Raw genomic sequence first — 25,149 nt, forward strand, 5'->3', positions numbered from 1 at the left:
ACTCTACGACCCAGCAATTGCCCTACTAGGTATTTATCCAAGGGATACAGGTGTGCTGTTTCGAAGGGACACCTGCAGCCCCATGTTTATAGCAGCACTATCAACGATAGCCAAAGTATGGAAAGAGCCCAAATGTCCAATGGTCGATGAATAGATGAAGATGTGGTATATATATACATATATATATATGTATATATATACCACATCTTCTTTATCTATTCTAGATATCTTCTATATCTATATCTATATCTATATCTATATCTATATCTATATAGATATACATATATGTATATGTATATATATACCACATCTTCTTTATCTATTCTAGATATCTTCTATATCTATATCTATATCTATATCTATATCTATATAGATATACATATATGTATATGTATATATATACCACATCTTCTTTATCTATTCTAGATATAGATATCTATATCTATATCTATATCTATATCTATATCTATATGTATATACATATATGTATATATATATATATACCACATCTTCTTTATTCTAGATATCTTCTATATCTATATCTATATCTATATCTATATCTATATCTATATCTATATCTATATCTATCTATCTATCTATATACACACACACACACACACACAATGGAGTATTACTCAGCAATCAAAAAGAATGAAATCTTGCCATTTGCAACTACATGGCTGGAACTAGAGGGTATTATGCTAAGCGAAATTAGTCAGAGAAAGACAAAAATCATATGACTTCACTCATATGAGGACTCTAAGATGTAAAACAGATGAACATAAGGGAAGGGAAGCAAAAATAATATAAAAACAGGGAGGGGGACAAAACAGAGAACAAACTGAGGGTTACTGGAAGGGTTGTGGGAGGGAGGATGGGCTAAATGGGTAAGGGCATTAAGAAATCCACTCCACGCCTGGGTGGCTCGGTTGGTTAAGCATCCGACTTCGGCTCAGGTCATGATCTCGCGGTCCGTGAGTTCGAGCCCCGCGTCGGGCTCTGTGCTGACCGCTCAGAGCCTGGAGCCTGTTTCAGATTCTGTGTCTCCCTCTCTCTCTGCCCCTCCCCTGTTCATGCTCTGTCTCTCTCTGTCTCAAAACTAAATAAACGTTAAAAAAAATTAAAAAAAAAAAAAAAAGAAATCTACTCCTGAAATCATTGTTGCACTATATGCTAATTTGGATGTAAATTAAAAAAATAAATTAAAAGTAAAAAAAAAAAAAAAAAAACCTATTCCCAAGAAATTACAACTTAAATCAAGATCCAACTTGGAGTTATATCTCACCAGCTTACATTTGACAATATTGAACTTCACTAGAGCTTTGTGCTCATAAAAAATAGTGTTAGTAAAGAAATCCCCACCCATTTGTTTTCCTGAGAAATGGCTAATCCACAGAGGATGCACAGCTCCTCCACATTTCAAGATTAGACCTAGTCTAAAAAGTGGAGACTGTTTCTCAGTGACTCAGATAAGCCCCATCTTCATCCTTTCTAATCATTCTCATAAGACCCTGGATGACTCAGGCCCTCTTTATTTTCTTTGAGGTGATTCTCATTAGTGAACATTTTAACAATTACAATAGCCTGATTAAGAAAATCTCCTTAACTGCCAGGTGCATTTTATCTTTGAGAGTTTGGTACTGTGACTCAGATGAGATTGATCCTCTCCTTTGGATCCCTGCTTACTCCATCCTTGTAAATGGGTCTTCTTGGAGACCTTTGCATTCTGTTCCTGATGGGTGGTCTGGGCTCTCCTAGGGTCTCTGATATCATACTAAGGATTTGATTTTGATTTAGAGTACTCACTTGATTTCTGGTGCCACTCCTTTGATTTCATGGTCTGACCATTTGGTGATTTCTGTAAATGGATTGATGGTTCATAGAGATCTTATTTCTTTTTAGTGAAAGACAATAAAAAATCTATTTTGTGAAGAAAAAAATAAAAATAAATAAAAATTTTAAAAAAGGACATTAGGCAGTTCTCTTCCAGAAATTAAGGTGTATTTTAAAGTGACAGTATTAATTTTTTAAGTTTATTTATTTATTTAGAGAGAGAGAGAGAGAGAGAGAAAGAGAGAGAGCAAGCACAAGCAAGGGAGGGGCAGAGAGAAGGAGAGACAGAATCCCAAGCGGACTCTGCACCATTGGCAGCGGGGCAGAGACTGATGCAGGGCTCAAACTCACAAACTATGAGATCATGAACTAAGCCAAGATGAAGAGGCCAGTGTTTAACTGCCTGGGCCACCCAGGCACCACTAAAGTGACGATAATTGAAACAATTTGTGCTGCATGGAACAAATTGTAAGGTACAAAGAACACATAGAACAAGTGTAAGATACAAAGTGCAGCCATGGTCCAACTTAGTGCATGTAAACTTAGTATATAATAGAGGTGGCATATCAATCACTGAGAGTAAGATAAATTATTTGACAAGTGAATTGAGACACTTCAAATAATCACCAGAAGAGACTAACATTCTGGATTTACAACAATATTATGACCTTAGGACTTAATAAAACAAGTGCAGATGCATGCATGCACACAAATCAAATTATGTGAACTTTAATATACAAGATTAATTCCAAAGCACTCACAAATGCAAATCATAAAAAGCATAAGATATACCACAGCCAACAAATTGATAAAGAAAATATGCCTTTATCTATTATAATATTTATTATTTTACATGATCTCATTCTGTTAGAATAGTGCTAGTCAATTGAATGAGCAATCATGGCCTGTTACTAACATCCCTCCATTCTTCTGACCAAAATTCAATGAGTTCTATAATTTAATATTTAACATGATCTTGTTTGTTTGTTTGTTTGTTTACCAAAAGCACTATCAACATAGCTAAATCAGAGTCATTTCTTCGGTAATAAAATCAGACCATCAGCACAGAGTTCTTCCCTCTCTGATTAGAATTGCAGGGATGGTGGGCTTTTTGTTGGTTTATTTGTTTTTTCACTTTAACGCCAGTAAGATTGTCCATTTTGGTCCTAGACTGCCTCCTCAATAATTATGAGAGCCAAAAATAATAAATTGCCAAAAATAATGTCTCATCTCAAATTTCTAAACATTCTTTTATGATTGTAACTTCACCACTCAGGGTAGACTGGGTCCAGATCTTCTTTGGGTCTATCAGGTAAAGCTGTGATTCACATGGTACAGTGTGAGGTGATGTTATTGTTAAAAGAAACCATTCCAGTCTACCAATAGTGATATCTAAGCTCGTGTTCTCTACTTGTATTTTTTCAACATCAGAAAGAGGACTTGTAATTACAAACAATTTTTTTAATCTATCATTTTTCTAAAGTCACACTGAAACAATTCCTAGGTTGTTTACCTCATCAAACCTCACTATCCATGAAAATCTTCTTCTCCACCTACATCCCAAACTATTTTTGATGACTCTTCCTCTCCTTCCTCCCTCTTTTACTAAACCTTTCCCTCATTACTTCTCTTTCCCCCCACACTCCATCCTTCTCTCAGGTCTGCATTTTTGTCAAAAGAATTTGTCTGACAAAGCAAGATTCTTAGAGAATAGCTCAGCAATGCCAGAACACTACATCATGGGCAATGAGATGTCAAAAGCTAGAAACATCCATTCAGTAAGGATTTTGTCCCATCACATTTGTAGGAACTTCGTAAAAATGCACAAGTGAATGAATGATTACAAAGAGAGAGGGAAGAATTAGCTATAATGTGGAAGAAAAAATTCTATTTAGTCAGAAGACCTAGGCCCTTGACAGAACTCTGATCTTATTCCCTCTGATCTACTTTTACAAAATTACTTTTACAAGGATAAAATGCATAAACATACCTTGTAACTGTACTCTTTTTCTGAATTAGCATAAGTTATTAGTATTCAGTACTGATATGGAATGAATTCATGTAATAGTTTTTAAATTTCCAACACTTCAATCAGAAATCACCAAAGGAAATGATCTGTGTTCTTGGGGTTTAATGCATTCATTTGTACAAATTGTTAATCATAGGGTAAAGTAAAACTTCGCTAACTTAGGCCCCTCTAATTCAGAAATCATCATACGAAAAGCCATCTGTGTAATATGAAGTACTGTGGCTAGGGACAGGAAACACAATAAACCTGAAACTTTCTTCCACTAATTTATTGTGTATGATTTAGAAAGGTCCCATAACCTCCCTGGTTTCTGTTAACTTGTGTTTAAAGTGAGCTAAATTATTCAATCAAGCCATCTTATCATCATATAATTCTATGATTCTACATGGGCCAAATAGATGTTTCTTTTCTACTTTATTCTGTCTAGAAGCAATGGATTTGGGAAAGGAATTATTTTTGTTGGCATGTTTTTTTAATCTGGACATGACTAGGCTTCAGGGATCACATGAATTCGCTAAATTTGGGCACTTATGTTGTGTGCATTTTTCTGGGTAGAGGTACACAGCTTACATGTGATTCTCAAAAAGCTCTGTGAACTTCTCAAAAAAGATTAAAAACCACTTACTTCAATAATGAATTAATGCCAAGTGATTCACATTTAACTTGTAAAAAACAGGCTCACAAGAAGTTTGCTTAATAATACTGTGTTGGTTCTATAACACTCTGTATCCCACATCAGTAACACAACACACTCTGTTACTATAAGCTACATTTCAAACTTCCATTAATAGCTCTGTCCCCACTTGGTGATGGGCCATGGACTACATCTGTCTAATTCATCTCATTATATCAAATACCTTGAACGGTGCTTAGCTCTCAGTGAATCAAAGAAGTGAAATGTCTGCCAGTTTATCTCTAGGGGAGAAGATAGCTGGGGAATGATCATCTTTTCTTCTGGGCATGGATTGAGATTCCAGAACTCAGATGATGGAAAAATAAGCAAGTAAAGATAGATAATCTTATCCTCAAGCCAAGCCTTGTAATTTCAATAAAGAAGAAATGGAAACCCAAAATGAGTAAGGGCTAACCAAAAGTGGCAAGGTCAAGACTCAAGTCCTTAACCAATGGTACATGATTCCTTTTATGCCACTACATTGTCCAGCTGAAGGAAGACACAGAACCTAATTATTTTTTTAGTACAAATAAACATGTCACCCAAATTCCAGTTCCTTTCTTTTAACTGAAATTCAATTACTAACTCCTCCATTATAAATACACATTACCATAAATAACCTCCGATTTTTACCTGATTTATTAACATTAAAAAATAAAATAACATGTCTTATTGTAATATAAGTTGTATTCAAATTTTTTGTCACTGTCATATCTACAGAAGATACTAGGCGCTATAAATAAAATTGCTTTTATCATGCAAACTTAATTAGTTTTCAACTTGTTTATTTGTCTTAACTGACAGTTACAGGAGGAAAAGGACTTCATTCATTAGTATCTTTTAAAATATATAGTACATAAAATTGAATACATGTTATTTCATTCCTATACACTTCTGGTAATTGACCTTTAAAACCTAACAACATTTACATTTCTTTTTATCTTTTTACAGGAGTATTGTTTTAAACCCAGCTTATTTCCGAAATCATCTTCGCCAGGCAACAGTGTTTAGATGTCTGGAGAGATATTCAGAAGCTGCTCGGTATGTTTGCTATAACTTTTGTGAAGATTTATTTCAAGTTAAATTAATTTTATTCTCAGCTTCTGGTAATAGCATAATAGAACTTTCCATTTCTCTCATGGAGCATGATTTTACCAGAATTATTGTCTTATAAACGTCAAACCAACAATTATTGACTATCTTTTTCTTTAATTAAAGCCATTCTATGTTCATAACTCTTTGTAAAATTCAAACTTTCCAGCCATGAGGTCACTGATGATGATGGGAAAACTTCCAGGGAAGACTAGAAATGAACTTGACCTCTGCTCTCAAGTAGGTTCCTGGTCCTTGTCATAATGACACAATTCTGTAACTCTCTCTTTCTTGAGTTCTGGAAATGAAATCCAACCACATGAAAAAGACCTCAGGAGTGCTCTTTCTAGAGGACATGGCATCAGTTATAACGCCAAGGGTTGTTAGAGCTGTCCCAACATTTTGCCTCCTAGACCCCAATATGTTTTATAAAAATCTAACAAAACATATTTTAATATTCTCATCCCCAAAACGTAGACTTATGGCAAAAAAAAATTGCAAGAATTATGCAACAGCTTCAGTGTCACACTCGAAATTCCTTCTCACCTATGACAACCAAGGCATTTTTCCTTCTCAGATCAAGCTCATCATATTAGACTCCTCTTCCCTTTGATGAATTTTCATCTCCTAAGGTATAGCTACCTGTTATTTCCTACTTGTCGACTGTAGTATTCCAAGAATTTAGCAAGAAAATCTGAGTGGTTTCTACATTTAACTCCAAGCACAACTCCTAGGGAGATATCTGCAGTAATAGGATGAGAAACCTAGGTTGCTGGTAGTTATTGTCTTTAGAACCTTTAAAAATAACACTTTCTTGGAAAGTGAAGTTTAAGGAATTTAAATGGATAATAAAATGGTTCCAAAAAATTAATACCATAAAGTTGACATGAATTCCGTATTGTATAAGAAGGTCCTAGGAGTTACCAAAACTGAATTAAGTGATGGATATGGAAGGCAGAATTAATCCCAACTATATTGACTTTGCAGTCAAACAACTAATATGCCACAACATCTATTTACCTGTGTGTTAATGTGTGTTTTAAAAAATGAAAATAGATCTTTATCTATCTATCTATCTCTTTTTTTACATTCTATTTTTCCTTATACTTTTCTCTAATGTATTCCATTGAATGTGCTCACTTATGACTTCTTCCTAAATTTATTTTCTCCACTGACTTGCCTCTGTGACTTTCTTTCCACCCACATACTTTTCCTAACTATGTGAATGAGAGGGAATTTTAGGAGGTGATGGTAAGCTTCCTTCTGTCCCATACTTTTTTAAAAAAAAAAAGTCCCTAGCTACAAATGAAACTAACAGGTTCAGCATAAACAGATACCACTATCTGTAAAATGATTTTTTGTTTGTTTGGTTTTTTTTTCTGAGACACCTGTGTGGCTCAGTCAGTTAAGTGTCTGGCTCTTGATTTTGACTCAGGTCATGATCTCAGGGTTCATGAGTTTAGCCCTGCATTGGGTTCTTCACTGATGGCAGGGAACTTGCTTGAGATTGTCTCTCTCTCTATCTCTATCTCTGCCACTCTGTGTTCATGCGCTTGCTCTCTCTCTTTCTCTCTCTCTTTCCCTCTCAAAATAAGTAAAATAAACATTAAAAAAATTAATAGATTTTGCTAAGAGGTGGTTTATTAATGTGTGTTCTGAATCTAATCAAAAGATCAATAGAAAGGGCGCCTGGGTGGCTCAGTCAGTTGAGCGTCCCACTTCGGCTCAGGTCAGGACCTCGCAGTTTGTGAGTTCAAGCCCCGCGTCAGGCTCTATGCTGACAGCTCAGAGCCTGGAACCTGCTTCGGATTCTGTGTCTCCCTCTCTCTGCCTCTTCCCCGCTCATGCTCTGTCTCTCTCTATCTCTCAAAAATGAATAAACATTTTTAAAAAATTTTTTTAAACAAAACAAACAAAAAAAATCAATAGAAGAAGGCTAGATGCAACTTCAAAACTAGATTTCAACTAGTAAAAAACGGCTAATGGTGTTCTCCGAGCCAGCTGGTACAGACTCTATAAAGTCAATTGTTAAATATTCTGGAATTTGGGGAGAGCCAGTTATAAAAGTAGAGGAGAAATTAGCAATGCTGGGAGAATTTACACTGTGGAAATTGGCAAATGCTACAAATCCTGGCTTTTTTGGCTTGGGTGAGAGCCAGATTACCAGCATATCATAGACTATAGCTTAATTGTACCAAGTGTGATTGAATTAAAGTTATGACAAAAAATCTTTATGGGTCCTAAAATAAACAATGAGAACTTGAAAATTAGGAATTTGTCAGTATTTGCCATGTAAAATTGGAACTGAATATCCATTGTCCTTGATATATATATCCCTGCAGTAGAATAAGCATATCTGTTTAATATCATGGGATTACTGACCTGACAATATTCCTTGAGGAAATTCCTGATAATTTTTGGAACTATGCTGGCATAGACTTTCCTAAAGAGAAGCAGATACAATTAATTTCAGATACATGTGTCTGTCATCTTGGTTTTCTTTGGAATTATAGTTCTCAATATACAGTATTACTCATTATGTTTTCCCCAAGGGAAAGAATGCTACGCACCATGAACATGAATATCATATAGGCCCTTAGCAATTAGATTTTTACTATAAAACAATAAGTACAAATCAATATATAGAACATTCATGTTTATCAATTAAATTCTTGGAGATAGTTTGGTTCAGTCCTCTTACAAGAATATTATATTAAAATTCACTGGAAAAGCCAACACATCAAAGTTATTTTCTCTAAAATGCCAAGTAGTCATGTTTCTGAAATTGAAAGACACTTACCAAATAAAAAAAAAAGGCCATTACTATGTGACTTTGGAAATCTTAAAACCATAATTCACAGTGCAGTGGATTATCTCTTTCTGATTCAAGTTAGAATATTTATAACCAGTCCCTAGAAATTGGGCCAGCTAAGGTTTTCTGAGCCTAACCAGCTCCTCTGAGAAAGGAATACCTAGTGACTAGGCCAGAAAAGATCTCCAGGACAGCCTCATAAAAGCCCAGATTCTTAACCAGAGAGACTAGAAAAAATGCTATAACCTGTTGAATGGAAGGTATTAGTCAACTTTACAACAATGAACAAGAATATATAGATGATAGAAAATGAATAAAAATAGGGATATTTTATTTTGGTTTAGGTTCTACAGGGATGCTGGTCATCCTTGAGCAGACAACTGGCACTGGTTAACTGATGAAAGCACATTTTCAAACCATAAATCTAAATTGAGATTGCTGTAACTCCTCAAGAAACAGCCAACCTGTGAGGCTTTACCTGAAGTAACAAGTACCCTAGCTCTTTAATACCTCTGTTTCAATGCAATGAAAGTATATGTGTTGAAGTAGAATGTCCTTGCTCAAATCTGTCTTTTCTCCCCCAACACACACACACACACACACACACACACACACACACACACATCATTTGGCACTACCTTCATAAGAAAGATGGTAAGACAAGAAAAATATGCTGAGATGTGAAACAAAAGTAAAGACTATTTTCTGAAGAGAACTAATGACTTAAAAAAAATTTTTTTTTATGTTTATTTATTTTTGAGAGAGACAGAGAATGCGAGTGGATTAGGGGCAGAGAGAGGAGACACAGAATCCAAAGCAGGCTCCAGGCTCTGAGCTGTCAGCACAGAGCCCAACGTGGAGCTCGAACTCACAAGCTGTGAGATCATGACCTGAGCCCAAGTCAGATGCTAAACCAACTGAGCCACCCAGGCGCCCTGGGAACTAATGACTTTTGATAATATGAATGGCATGTCTTTTATTTCTATTTGCTCAATGACTTTCACAGAGTTTGGCATATACCAAGCATTGGTTCAGGGTTTACAAATTAAATTAGCCAGTTTTGAGTTTATGATTAAGAACCATTTAGCTGCAGCAGTAAAGAGATGTTACATGAAATTTTTAGTACAACCCTGGTATAAAGATAAATATGAGAGTGTGCACATAATAGTTAAGTTATGGTAACAGTATCATGCCTTCTATAGTTAAGATCTATAAGGCAAAAAAAAAAAAAAAGAAACTACACAGAATATTTAGTTAAGACCATGCTGTGTAGGAGGAAGCAAACAGAAGGTAATACCAAAGGGGAAAGTACAACCAAAACTTCTATCCATCATTAAGGAGGAGTTAGTTGTGTATTTATACATATATGAACTAGATGAGGGATACTAGAGCAGTAATAATACATTTAAATGCTCACAAATGGCAGGCTTATGGTGTGTGAAGGAGGCCAATAAGATAAAAGTGTTGTTGTATTACAGACAACTAGAGACCACAATCTACAATGGCCATATAACTTATCTTTTAAGCTTGTTAGTGAAAATGGGCACTATTAAGAAATACCAGGAAAACAGGCATAAAATAGGACCGCTATGAGCACACTGGCCATCTGGTCACCTACCACAGCCCTTCTGGAGGGAGTGGCCATATTCAAGTCCAGCTAATGTTGCTATAATCAAATGTAGGTTCAGTGTTGCAGATTTTTGAGTCTTCAAGAAATAATATTTTTCAGAACTTGGCAAGAAGAAATTTCTTAAATTTTAAATGCCAATTATTTCAAGTTTTTCAAATACTGTGTCATCTTAAAAAAACTGAAGTAGTTCCATAAAAATGTAACTCACTGATTTGTTGCAACAAATCTTGTCTGTTCTACCTTTTATTTATAATATTATTTAATAATACATTATATATAATACTATGAGAAATCGATTAGATAATAAAATATGTACCTTTGCCCTTCTTAAAGTAATACACAAGCAATATGTTCCTGTTAATCCAAATCAAAACAGTACTTTAAGATAAATTAATTCATGGCTACCATGATAAGCCAGATAGTAGAGTTAGTAGAAGTGGGAGTAGGTGAGTTTCTGGAGACCCAGCAAATAATTTGGGAGTTTGGTTTTATTGTTATTTTGTTATGAAAGCTAATCTTACTGGAAATTGGAAATGATGCATATATAAATCACCAACCTCCAAAGAAAAGAGTGATCCAAAAGTAAATTTAAGTGTTTGTTCAGAAATCTAGTAACATAAAACAGTGGTATTGCTGTTGATAAGCAATCACTCTGGAGTAGTACTACAATAGCAAGCAGGAAGATACTATGTCAGCTGTTTTAGTGTCATAGAACTCTGTGATTTTAAATGAGATTATTATGTATCTTGAAAGGGAAGAGAATATACTGACAGGTAGATCAAGACAAGTGATTCTGAAGAGATGATAGTAGTGTTGGGAGTTTATTTCATCTTAGTTCTTATTCAATTGGAAGTGTAAAATCCATTCAAACATCATGCAAGATGCTAAAAATACATCACAGATTTTTTTGGTTAGAATAAGTTCTCATTTATGCCTTCAAATAGTATAAATGAAGTGTGTAGGCTAATTTTTATCCTTAAACTGGCCATATGCCTGAAGAGCTTTCTCTTTCTTTATTGGAGACAGTTTGCCTTTGCCAGAACAGCTTTAGTGTAGGCTAGCATTAGTCAGTCCTATGTGACATATACTTGTATGTTCGAAGATGGACGTGATCATTCTACCATTAAGTGATTTTCCCTTTTCCTAGGTATGAGAAAACTGTGTGACCCCTAAGCATGGTAAAATGTTGCTTCTTCTTGTATGATTTCCAAAACAGATACTAATAAAGACAAATTTAGTCATTTCACATAGCTTAGGTTAAATATCTGAGTATAACTCACGCAATTTGTAGTGTTTGTGATTTTAAGGAAAAAAGAAGGTTGAAATATACTAAAACTTCAAGTTTATAACCACCTTTTAAGTCTTAGGGATTTAAAATTACAGACTCATAAATGTCTAAATTTACAACAAATGTACTAATCTTAAGGTTCAATGATATGCAGTGGCTTAAAAATAATTGTCCTTCTGAAAACTATAGAAAGCTTATGAAAGAAATTGGAGAAGACACAAAAAAACTGGAAAAATATTCCATGCTCCTGGATAGGAAGAACGAATATTGTTAAAATATCAATACTATCCAAGGCAATCTACATATTCAAGCAATACCTATTAAAATAACACCAGCATTCTTCACAGAGCTAGAACAAACAATCCTAAAATTTGTATGGAACCAGAAAAGATCCTGAATAGCCAAAGCAATCTTGAAAAAGAAAACCAAAGCTGGAGGCATCGCAATCCCGGACTTCAAGCTATACTACAAAGCTGTAATCATCAAGACAGTATGGTACTGGCACAAAAACAGACACTCAGATCAATGGAACAGAATAGAGAACCCAGAAATGGACCCACAAACGTATGGCCAACTAATCTTTGGCAAAGCAGGAAAGAATATTCAGTGGAATAAAGACAGTCTTTTCAGCAAGTGGCGCTGGGAAAACTGGACAGCGACATGCAGGAAAATGAACCTGGACCACTTTCTTACACCTTACACAAAAATAAACTCAAAATGGATGAAAGACCTCGATGTAAGACAGGAAGCCATCAAAATCCTCGAGGAGAAAGCAGGCAAGAACATCTTTGACCTCAGCCGCAGCAACTTCTTACTCAACACGTCTCCGGAGGCAAGGGAAACAAAAGCAAACATCAACTATTGGGACCTCATCAAAACAAAAACCTTCTGCACATCAAAGGAGACAATCAGCAAAACCAAAAGGCAACTGACAGAACGGGAGAAGATATTTGCAAATGACATATAAGATAAAGGCTTAGTATCCAAAATGTATAAAGAACTTACCAAACTCAACACCCAAAAAACAAATAATCCAGTGAAGAAATGGGCAAAAGACATGAATAGACACTTCTCCAAAGAAGACATCCACATGGCCACTGACACATGAAAAACATCCCTCATCATCAGGGAAATACAAATTAAAACCACAATGAGATACCACCTCACACCTGTCAGAATGGCTAACATGAACAACTCAGACAACAGATGTTGGCGAGGATGCGGAGAAAGAGGATCTCTTTTGCACTGTTGGTGGGAATGCAGACTGGTGCAGCCAGTCTGGAAAACAGTATGAAGAAAACAGTATGAAGAAAAGAACATTTTAATTCCTTAAGGAATTAAAAATAGAACTGCTCTATGACTCAGTAATTGCGCTACTAGGTATTTATCCAAGAGATACAGGTGTGCTGTTTCGAAGGGACATATGCACCCCAATGTTTATAGCAGCACTATCAACAATAGCCAAAGTATGGAAAGAGCCCAAATGTCCATCAATGGATGAATGCATAAAGAAGATGTGGAATTATACATACACACACACACACACACACACACACACACACACATATACATACAATGGATTATTACTCGGCAATCAAAAAGAACAAAATCTTGCCATTTGCAACTACATGGATGGCACTAGAGGGTATTATGCTAAGCGAAATTAGACAGTCAGAGAAAGACAAATATCATATGACTTCACTCATATGAGGACTTTAAGATACAAAACAAATGAACGTATGGGAAGGGAAGCAAAAATAATATAAAAACAAGGAGGGGGACAAAACATAAGAGACTCTTAAATATAGAGAACAGAGGGTTACTGGAGGGGTTGTGGGAGGGGGGGATGGTCTAAATGGGTAAGGGACATTAAGGAATCTGCTCCTGAAATCATTGTTGCACTACATGCCAACTAACTTGGATGTAAATTTAAAAAATATATAAATTAAAAAAAAAGTAATTGTTGCCTTAAGAAAAGTTGAACCTTTTGGATATGACCCAAATTATAAGTAAATTATTGCAAGAATAAATTATTTTACATACATATGGGAAAAAAAATTTAACATGGGCTATTGAAAAGGACATCCAAAAATTCATTAGAATAAAACGAACACTGGGGCGCCTGGGTGGCTCAGTTGGTTGAGCATCCGACTTCAGCTCAGGTCATGATCTCACAGCTTGTGAGTTCGAACCCTGTGTTGGGCTCTGTGCTGACAGCTCAGAGCCTGGAGCCTGCTTCGGATTCTGTGTCTCCCTCTCTCTTTGCCTTTCTCCTGTTCATGCTCTGTCTCTCTCTGTCTCAAAAAATAAAGATAAACGTTAAAAAAAAATTTTTTTTGTAAAAAAAAAAAAACATTGACTCTGTGAATTCTCCCATCTTGCTGATGTATGTCATGATAATTACTTTTGTTCCTCTTCTGTTTTGAATGATGTGCTATGCATTTGCATTACCTATAGACATTTCTAAAATAATTTAGAAAGCTACCATTCTTAGACTGTGTGCACTCTCTGCAAATAATGGCCTGGAAAACTTGTGGAAGAATATAGAGAAAGATTTTTTTCTGTCCTATAAATCCAACCTTGCATCTTAAAAAAAAAAAGTGGTAGGGTAATGAAGACTACATAAGAAAGAGTGCAGAAAGGCGCTAGGATGTCATGTTTTAAGTGTGAAGAAATAAAGATGTCCTCTTCTTTTCCTTTCCCTTCAAGCGGATGTTCACATGATTCCACATTTCCTATAAGAGTGGAATGTAGAAAAACATAAAAAAGTTTAATGCAAAGGAGCTGAAGTTTAACTCCTGAGTATTCTGTGCTATTTTATAATGTCTAAGTGTTGCCAAGTGAATTAGAGTTTAGTCTGCAGATGCTAAGATTATGATAAATGGATCAAAACCCTCATGTAATCTGTAAATTGGAGATAATAATAGCATTTAAGTCACAGAGGTTATGAGGATGAACGAGACAATTTGTGTAGTACCTGTTACACAATACTTGGCACATCATAAATTCTCAATAAAACAAATATGCTATTATCATTGCTTTTGTTGTTGTTAACAATTGGAGCTCTTTGAAGATAGATGAAGCTACCTAAAGAGACAATGAGTTTCTCAACATTGAATCCAGAACATGTTGAGCAATCATTTAGCTGAGATATTGCGCTACAAGAGACAAGTTTGCACACAATAGTATTAGATCTTGTCTCACTCTGAATCAACACATCTGTGTTTTTGGAAATCCCAGTGTTAACATAGGAGTTGAAAGGCATGATTTTGGTTGGTTTAAGGAGTTGAAAGGGGCAAGATGAAAAGTTTTGCATGTGAATATGTCATGAATTTTAGCATCCTCTTTCATTCTGAGAGATATTCCCATTATTCTTGAAGTGAGTTAGAGTGGAGAGTTCCCCCAGAGTGGGCAGGTGGAAGTTCAAATTACATAAAGATAACTGTTCAGGTCACCTGGTTTTGACTCCAGTTCTCCCTTTTTTTCCTTTCCTCATTTCTGTCAAAAATAGCAGTACCCTGACAAAAGAGTAAGGTGGAAATCCTAACAGCACATAGCCAGAAACTCTCAAATTCTGCACTGCTCCACCCCCTTTTTTTAAATACTGGCATTGGTTCATCACACTATTATGCACATAAATTGATCTTGATGCCACTAATTGTGAAAATTGCTTATAAGTCAAAAATTCTGTTTCTGTATCTATCTTCTGAATGGGGAATTGTCTACATTAGAGAATTAGAGTCAAGCCTGTGTTCCACTTCCAGGACTGCAATGACTAGCTGTGTGTGACATTGGGCAAGTTAATTAAGTAACCTCTTTCAGTTTCAATTTCCTCAACCATAAAATGGAGATAATAATACTACTTTACAAAGTAAGCACAAGGACTGCATGAAATAATGAGTATAAAACACTAAACTCGGTGCCTGGCATATAGTAAGCCCTCAATTAATTATTGCTGCTGCTGCCATTATCTTTGTTTTGTTGCTGTTGCTGCTGTTGTTGCTCTAAGCTTTGAAGAATGATGACTAAAACCCTAAAACATTCACTAAATTAATTCCGTCAAGTGTAACTTTGGTATAAATATTATATTCCTGAACTACCACCCCAGTTTATCTCAATTTTGGCAGCAATCATCTATGATCCCTTGCTCTTTGCCAAACTTTATGTCAGATGCTTGTAGTACATTATCTTTGCTCCTCACAACTCTGCGAAGAAATTATAGTCTACATTTTTTAGGTGAGAAAACTTAAGCCAGAGTTTGAATGATTTGCCAAAGATCATATCATTGATAAGTAGTAAATCTGAAATTCGACCTTAATTTTATCACCAAGACCCTGACTCCTACACAAAGGATGCACTTGTTATTGTCAGACTTCATATTTACCACTTGGGTGAGTTTGAAATAGGATTGCCTCATTGTGGTATATTTCATATTTTCATTTTTTTATCACTAGTGAGCTTGTGCATATTTAATATATTTATTGGATAATCATGTTTCCTCTTCTGTGAAATGCCCATTTGTGTATCTATTGTTCATTTCTCATTGAATTGTCTTTTTATCCTTGAATCAGGGGGTTCTTTATATATTCTGGGTACTAATAAATTTTAGTAATGTATGTTCCAAGTAATTCCTTCCAATTTATGGTTTATATAATCATACTTTTTGGTATCTTTTGATAAAAAATAAATCTCTATTTTTAATGTAGCTAAGTGTAGTCATATCCTTTATGATTTGCACTGCTTGAGTTTTTAAAAAATTCTCTCCTATCCCAAGCTCATCAAGATAGACTTCTATATTGTCTTCAAGAGTTTTAAAGTTTTTCTTATGCCTTTAATGTTTTGACCCAATGATAATTGTTTTTTTTTTATATATGATGTGAAGTAGGAGTCTATTATTATGTTTTTCCCTCAATGGATAGTTATGTTGGTATCATCTTATTAAATCCCTTTGCTACTGAACTTCAATGTTAGCTCTGTTTATATCAGTTTTCTATATATGAATATGTCCATTTCTGGTCTCCATTCTTTTCATACATCTATTTGTCTGTTGCATTGCCAAAACCACATTATCCTACATAGAATAGTTTATAATATGTCTTCATATCTAGCAAAGGAAACGTTCCCAACTGATTCTTTTTCAGAAATATCTTGTCTATTTTAAGCCATTTTCTCTTCCACATAAACTATAGAAAGTCTGAATCTGAATTCCAAACCAGAAGAGTGTAGGTTCTAGTTAGGAACTCCCAAGGAAGACTTTCTTACTTTCTTTTTTGCCCTCTGCTAGGATCCAAGGCCAAGACTGACATGCTATTCCACTATTTTGCTCTGTAAGAGTTTCTCCTAATTCTTTCACTGAAAGTGTTATTTTTAAGAAAAAGTTTAATCAGGTTGCCTATTCAATCTTTGCCCTGCTAAAACTTCAAGACTTGTCTACTTTTCCCCATACACATGTCCTGTTAAAAGAAAGTTACTAGGCCAATAAATATTAACTTATATCCTCAGGAAAAAAAAACAGCTTTTTATTTGCTTATTAAACCTTCTTTACTTATATAACACTATCGACATATTTTTTAAATGCCTATTTGACACAAAAGCCAAGCAGATGGCACCCCCAATGGCCAAAGCTAAAACAATTGGAATAACAACGCAAATATTGCTAGTATCAAATTATAACCCATTATATTAAATGAATGTCGAAATCTGAGTTTATGCAAATAAAAAACATAATTGAATAAGTATATGGGGGATAAAGAAAAACTCTTTATTACAGAAGAATTCCAATTAATATATGTAGAATAAATTGGAAAAAATGAATGTTAGCAAACACCACAGTAATAATCATTGCAAGCAAGATCCGCTAATGGACTTTCAGTTTACAATCCAGCATGTAAGGAACTTAGAAGTCAACTACTCCATCTTAACAACAAGTAAATAGCTGAACTAACCAAAAAATCAATAGTTCTTCTTAGATCTGTAAGAGTAGTGAGGCCACAGGGCAAGCCAGCTGTCCCAAAGTTGGAGAGACAGACAAATACAAAAATCACAACTTACTTAAGGAGAAACTTCTAAGTGGAAACATCTGTGGGAACCAGAACTAAGGTAGGAAAATCTGAATTATAATTGACAAATAGCTGAGGGCTCAACTCTGAGAACTAAAAAATTCCACAGGAATCTGGTCACTGGGAGGCCCCTACACTTTGGGGAGTTTTCCCTCCAGGAACTCTACCAGGTTCTCACAGTGAATATGAGAGAACAATTCCTTCATACTTCCAGCAAGAGTAGAGGAAAAGAAACCATTTTGAAATATGCCAAGGCATTAGATTCTTCTTGCCCTGCCTTCAAGAGAAACTATTTTACCAGAGCCTAACATACCTAGAGGAAGGTAAATACACAACTCCATCTTATTCTAGCCTTCTACATTGGGGGAGGGAATTACCCACTACTGTTCTCCTCTAGCTATTCCATCAGACCTAAGGCAAGGAGGAGAAGAAACTGAAAATCACTGATGAAGCTTATAGTTCCTGGCACAGGCTCACCTGACATAAATCATAGACTGAGACCTAACTGTGGACTTTAGAATACTTCCCCCTCCTCACACTTACCACTACATTCCTGAAGGTCTATTTACTGCACTTCCTTTTACCTACCACATTATGTCCACCTTCCAGTAAAAAAACAAGGCATACTAAAACAACCCAAAACAGAAGAATATACATTCTTTTCAAGTACACATGGACCATTCCCCATGATAGTTCACATGTTAGTCCACAAAAGAAGTCTAAATAAATTTAAGAAGATTGATGTCACATCAAGCATCTTTTCCAACCACAACAGTATGAAACTAGAAATCAATTACAAAAAAAAAACAAACAACACTGAAGAAAACACAAACACAGAAGTTAAACAAAGTGCTACTAAACAACCAATGAGTCAATGAAGAAATAAAAGAAGACATACAAAAAATATCTTTAGACAAATGAAAATGGAAACAATATTCCAAAATCTTTGGGACATGGAAAAAGCAATTCTAAGAAGGTCATTCATGGTGATACAGGACTACCTATAGAGAAACAAGAAAATCTCAAATAAACAATCTACATTTACATTTAAAGGAACTAGAAAAAGAATAACAAAACAAACCCCAAAGTTAGAAGGAAGGAAATAATAAAGATCAGAGTAGAAATAAATGAAGAGTCTTTAAAAAAAAAGCAACTGATAAAGATCAATAAAACTAAGAGTTGGTTCTTTGAAAAGGTAAACAGAATTGACAGACTTGATTAGACAACCTAGAAGAAATGGATAAATTTCTAGAAACATACAATTTTCTAAGACTGAATTATGAAGAAATGGAAATTTTGAGTCGACCAATTACTAGTAATGAAATAGAATCAGTAATCAAAAAAATTCCAGCAAACAAAAGTACAGGTCCAGAGGACTTCACATGTGAATTCTACCAAGAATTTGAAGAGGAGTTAATGCCTGTCTTTTTCAAATTATTTTTAAAAATTGGAGAGGAAGGAATACTTTCAAATTCATTTTATGTGGCCAGAATTACCTTGATACCAAAATAAGACAAAGGGACAAAATAATAATAATAATAATAATAATAATAATAATAATAAATAACAGGCCAATATCCCTGATGAGCATAGATCAAAAATCTTCAACAAAATATTAGCAAACCAAATTCAACAATATATTAAAAGGGTTATAAACCTGACCAAGTGAAATTCATTCCAAGGATGCAAGCATGGTTTAACATTTGCAAATCAGAGGTGCTTGGGTGGCTTAGTCAGTTGAGTGTCCCACTTCAGCTCAGGTCACGATCACGTGGTCTGTGAGTTAGAGCCTCACATCATCGGGCTGTGTGCTGACAGCTCAGAGCCTGGAGCCTGCTACAAATTCTGTGTCTCCCTCTTTCTCTGTCCCTCCCCCAGCTCACACTCTGTCTCTCTCTCTCTCTCTCTCTCTCTCTCTCAAAAATAAATAAACATTTTTAAAAAACATTTGCATATCAATCAACATGATGTACCACATTAACGAAACAAAAGATAAAATCATATAACCATATCAAATAGGTGTAGAAAAAGTGTTTGACAAAATTAAATATCCATTTATGATAAAATCTCAACAAACTGGGTTTTAAGAGAACATACCACAACATTAGAAAGGCGGAGTGTGACAAGCCTACTCAATGGTGAAATGCTAAAAGCTCTTCCTCTAAGATCAGAAGCAAGACAAGGATGCCCCCTCTCACCACATTTATTCCACATAGTATTAGAAGTCCTAGTCCCAGCAATCACATGAGAAAAAAATAATAAAAGACATCCAAGTCAGAAAGGAAGAAGTAAAACTGTCATTATTTGCAGATGACCTGATACTATATATAGAAAACCCTAAAGACTCAAAAACAAAATCTGTTAGAACTAATAAATGATTTCAGTAAAGTTGCAAGATAGAAATATACAGAAATCTGTTGCATGTCTATATGCTAATAATAAACTATCAGAAATGGAATTTGAGAAAACAATCCTATTTATAGTTGCATCAAAAAGAATAAAATACCTAGAAGTAAATTTAACTAAGAAAGTGGAAGACTTATACTCTGAAAACTATAAAACATTGATGAAAGAAATTAAAGACAACACCAATAAATGGAAAAATATACCATGCTCATGGATTGGAAGAATTAATATTGTTAAAAATGCCCATATTACCCAAAGCAACCTACTGATTCAGTGCAATGCTTATCAAAATGCCTATGGCATTTTTCACAGAACTAGAATAAATAATCTTAAAATATGTATGGAACCACAAAAGACCTCAAGTAACCAAACCAATCTTGAGAAAGAATAACAAAACAAAAAGTCATGCTCCCAGATTTCAAGATATGCTACACAGGTAAGTCATTAAAACACTATGATTCTGGAAAAAAAAAACAGACAAATGAATCAATAGAACAGAATAGAAAGCCCTGAAATAAACCCATGATTATAGATTCAATTAATCAGTAACAAAGGAAGGAAGAACAAACAATTGGAAAAACACAATCTCTTTGAAAAATGGTGTTGGGAAACTGGACCACATTCTTACACCATATACAAAAACAAACCCAAAATGGATTCAACACTTTAATATCTAAAACCATAAAACTCCTAGAAGAAAATATAGACAGTAAGTCTTTGACATTGGTTATAGCAATTTTTTTTGGATATGTCTTCTCAGGCAAGGGCAACAAAAGCAAAAATAAGCAATAGGGCTACATCAAACTAAAAGGTTTTTGCATACTAAAGGAAACCATCAACGAAACAAAAAGCCAGTTTACTAAATGGGAGAAGATACTTGCAAATGATGGAGCCAATAAGGGGTTACTTTCAGAATATATTTTAAAAATTCATTAACTCAATAACAGCAGCAACAACAACAGGAACCCAAATTTAAAAATGGGCAGAGCGGGGACCTGGTCGGCTCATGCAGTTGAATGTCCAACCCTTGATTTCGGCTCAGGTCATGATTTTGGGGTCATGGGATCAAGCTCTGCATTAGGCTCTGCACTGATTGTGGAGCCTGCTCAGGATTTTCTCTCTCTCTCTCTCTCCCTCCCCCTCTCCCACTCATGCATGCTTGCTCTCAAAATAAATAAACATTAAAATTTTTTTTAAATAAATTAAAAAAATCAAAATGGGCAGAGGATCTGAATAGACACCTTTCCAAAGAAGACATACAGATGGCCAACAGGCACATAAATAGGGGTTCAACATCATTAATCATCAGGGAACTGCAAATCAAAACCATAATGAGATACCACCTCATACCTGTCAGAATGGCTATTATCAAAGAGACAAGAAATAATACGTGTTCTTAAGGATGTGGATAAAAGAGATCCCTCTTTTGGTGGTGCACTGTTGGTGGTAAAGTAAATTGGTGCAACCACTGTGGAAAATGGTATAGAGTTCCTCAAAACATTAAAAATAGCAATACCATACAATCTAGCCATTCCACTTCTGGTATTTATCTGAAGACAACAAAACACTAATTTGAAATGATACATGTACCCACCCCTATGTTCATTGCATTATTTACAATAGCCAATATAGGGAAGCAACCTAAGTGTCCATCAACAGATGATGGATAAAGAAAATATGGATGGGGGTGTATGTATATAATATATATTACATATAATGAAATATTACTCAGCCGTTTAAAAGAGTGAAATCAAGCCATTTGAGATAACACGGATGGACCAAGAGGGTATTCTGCTAAGTAAAGTAAGTCCAAAGAGAAAGACAAATACCATATAATTTCACTTATATGTGGAATCTAAAAAACAAAACAAATGAACAAACCATAGATATAGAGAAAAAACTGGTGTGGGCAGAGAGGCAGGGAATGGGGGAATGAGGAAAATAAGTAGAGCAAATTTAGAGGTACAACTTCCAGTTATAAAATAAGTAAGTCATGGGAATGTGATACACAGCATAGGGAACACAGTCAATAATGTAATAACTTTGTATGGTGATAGATGGTAACTAGACCTATCATGGTGATTCTTTTATAGTGTATAAAAATATCAAATCACTATGTTGTACACCTAAAACTAATATAAAATTGTATGTCCATTATAATTCAATAAGAAAAAAATTATCTCCTTCAAATATTTATCAGTTGAAAAGGGAAGCCTAGTCACTTTATGGTGGAAATAAATGAGCAAATACCACTGTAATCAAGTGATTAAGGTTAATATCACCAGTAATAAAACACCTACATTATGTACCCCCCGTTAGTATGCAATGAGGACACCACATCACTTCTATAGTATTCTTGCCTAAAATGCATAATTTCAATCTAATCATGAAAAAACATCATAAAAACTTAATTTGGGAAACATTCTACATAATAACCAATTAGTTCTCATTAAAAACATCAAGGCCATGAAAGACAAACAAAGAATGAGGAAATGTCAAAGATTGGAAGACACTAATGATACACAACTAAATGTATAGTGGGATCCTTGATTGACTCCTGGAACAGAAAAGTGGCATTAAGGAAAAAACTGGTAAAACTTAGAAAAATCTATAGTTTAGTTAGTAGCAATGTACCAATAATCATGTCCTAGTTTATTCACTATTCTTTGGCTTTGTCAGTTGTCGAGATTAGAGGAAGCTAGGGGGAATCTAGGTAGAATGATACACTATTTTTGCAATTTTGCTGTAAATTTCAAATTATCTCAAAACAAAAACTTGAGAAACTTGTTTTTTATGTTTGTTTTCAGTCCATCTTGTTTGAAAGTATCAACTTTACTAGGTAGTGTTTCTCTGATCATCTCATCCACCATATTCTTAAATTTGAGACTTAACATTTTAAAGACATTTTTATCATATTTCACTCCCAGCCTATTTTGGGATATCCTTTGCCTGCTATAATTTAAGAACATGTTCTTTTTCTACATATTATATCTCCTACAGATTCCATCTTAATTTTAGCTTCTGGAGCTTACTTTGATATTCTTTTATACTCTTCTTTAATTACCTGAGTCATAAAATCTGGTACTGACACTATTAGAATTGGGGCTAGACCATCAGGATCCGCAGTTCAGTTCTATCATTTACATTTGCATTGGCCTTAGCAAGACCTTTGGCCTCTGTGGAATGAGAATTATGATAGGACCCAGTCTCATCTCTCTAAAAGTTGTTATGAGAATCAACTGTCTTCTTTCCCCTGGATTCCCTGACATCATACTCTCTGGATTTTTTCCTACCCAATCTCTTATTCATCAACCCACTACTTAAAAATTACTGTTTCCAAAGGGTCAATCCACTCTTAAATCCCCTCTGCTGGTTTTAACTAATCAATCTACTAATGATTCCAAAATTTATGCCTACATTCTCAGATCTTGTTGCCAACCTCCACATTTATATATTCAAGCACCTTCTGGATATTCCCACTTTACTGTATTATAAACATCTCAACCAAAACATATGTTCTAAACTGAACTCTGTTGCTCTCAAAAACTTAACTCTCCAGTATCTTAATTATCTAACATAATGGATTGATTAATTAAATAGTGGAATTGCCCACAAAATACAATGCAACCATTTTAATTACTGTTACAGATGCAAATTTACTAATGTGGAAGCTATCCTCACCATATTGGTTATTTTAAAAAGCAGGTTAAAAAGCAATATGTGAAGAAAAAAAGCAATATGTGTAGTATGCTCTATTTACAGAGCAAATTTGAACACATCTCTCTCCAGACTAATTACTTTAAATGACTCTCCATAATCTACAAAATAAATCCTGGCAAAAAAAATTAAAAGGTCTCTTGTAATTAAGACCCTGTTTGTCTCTCTGTCACTCTGGCCTCCTTTACACACACACACACACACACACACACACACACACACACACACACACTTCAATACTGAAATATTACCCAAGCACAGCATGCTATTTCACGCTTATACACATTTGCATATCTTTTGCTCAGAATAGCTTTTCCCCCTGATTATCTCTGAAGCCTGTTGGGGACCCACCTCCTCTGGGAAGGTTTCCCTAACTCTGTTTTCTCCCAAATAAGATTAATTACTTTTTTTCCATATTATTTCTATGCCTTGTCTTTATACCTACTAGTGCATAGTCCATGTCACAATTATGTCCTTAAATGTAAGTTTATCTTAAAATACCAAGGGTTTCTTGAAGATGGGGAACTGATTAATTCACCCTTTTCCTTCACTTTCTATCTTCAGGACTCAATCACATTAGTCACAGTATAAATATTTGTGGAAGTGAAATTAGAATGCATATGAAAGCACATAATATACCACAGATGGAGTGCTCTGAAATGAAAGATAGTATTTTTCTATTTAAATTCACTGAACAGATTCTTCAAAAGGGGACTCCTCACCTAAATTAATGTAATCTGGGTGTCAAAATCTTGAATCTGATGATGAAGTAGGTAAAATCCCCTTAAGTCAGGTATCTATTAAGAGAAATACAGAATTAAAGGGGAGCTCCTTTTTCCAGAACTTTATAAAAGTCAACAAAAGGATTTATTGGGAATAATTGGGCCCAGGCTCTGTAATGAGAACTTCATGATTTTTGCTCTACATATTACATGACTTGAATTTTTCCAAGCCTTATCAACCTGTGAACACAAATCATATTATAATAATGGAAACAACTCCATATACCTGCAAAATACAAGATTTTACCTCTCCTCCAACTGACTTGGGATTTCTGGGATCTGACTCAGATACACTCCAGAAAAGGGTAGAGTGGAATAGCATGATATGAAGAGGTTGATTTTTAATGTTAGCATGTAAGGCACGTACATGGTTTTGTATATACAACCTACGTACAAATATGCTCACAAAATACAATTAATGTTCATTGTAATGTTCAGCATATAATTCCATAGGGATATTACATTCAGAAACTCTCACTCAAGAATTTCTCTGCTTGGAATATTTTGGCAAATTAATGAAGATTCTCTTGTGGTGGCCCTTCCTGTTGGCTGTCATCGTTCTCTCTTCCATAGATGACTTTACCAGTTCATCTAACTCATCCTTGGCCCAGAGTTAATTATCAAAGTTATTCCTATAAGGCGTGGACGACCCACTTTCCTGGCAGATGTTTGGTTTCTTTGCTATTGATCAGGGAAATCCTTAACATCTTTCTCACATTTAAAAAATACGTTTAAAACTAGCAATGAGTATTGCTGATTTGACTGACTCCATTCATTGCCTGTGGGCTTAAGTTTATTGAATAAAATGGCAAGCTGGCACGGGGTATT

At 34.9% G+C, this 25,149-nt stretch overlaps 1 protein-coding gene across 4 annotated transcripts in view; it reads left to right on the forward strand.

The window, feature by feature from the left end:
• Positions 1-25,149, forward strand: part of SPATA16 (spermatogenesis associated 16) — a 240,811-nt gene that overhangs the window by 113,970 nt on the left and 101,692 nt on the right. For all 4 annotated transcript variants that reach the window (XM_078432157.2, XM_078432155.2, XM_078432156.2 and 1 more), the window contains exon 4: positions 5,487-5,576. In XM_078432157.2, coding sequence (XP_078288283.2) covers positions 5,487-5,576 — 90 coding nt within the window. The remainder of the gene's footprint in view (positions 1-5,486; positions 5,577-25,149) is intronic.

Source organism: Panthera onca, chromosome C2 (genome assembly GCF_046562875.1).
Source record: "Panthera onca isolate mPanOnc1 chromosome C2, mPanOnc1 haplotype 2, whole genome shotgun sequence".
Classification (NCBI taxonomy): Eukaryota; Metazoa; Chordata; class Mammalia; order Carnivora; family Felidae; genus Panthera; species Panthera onca.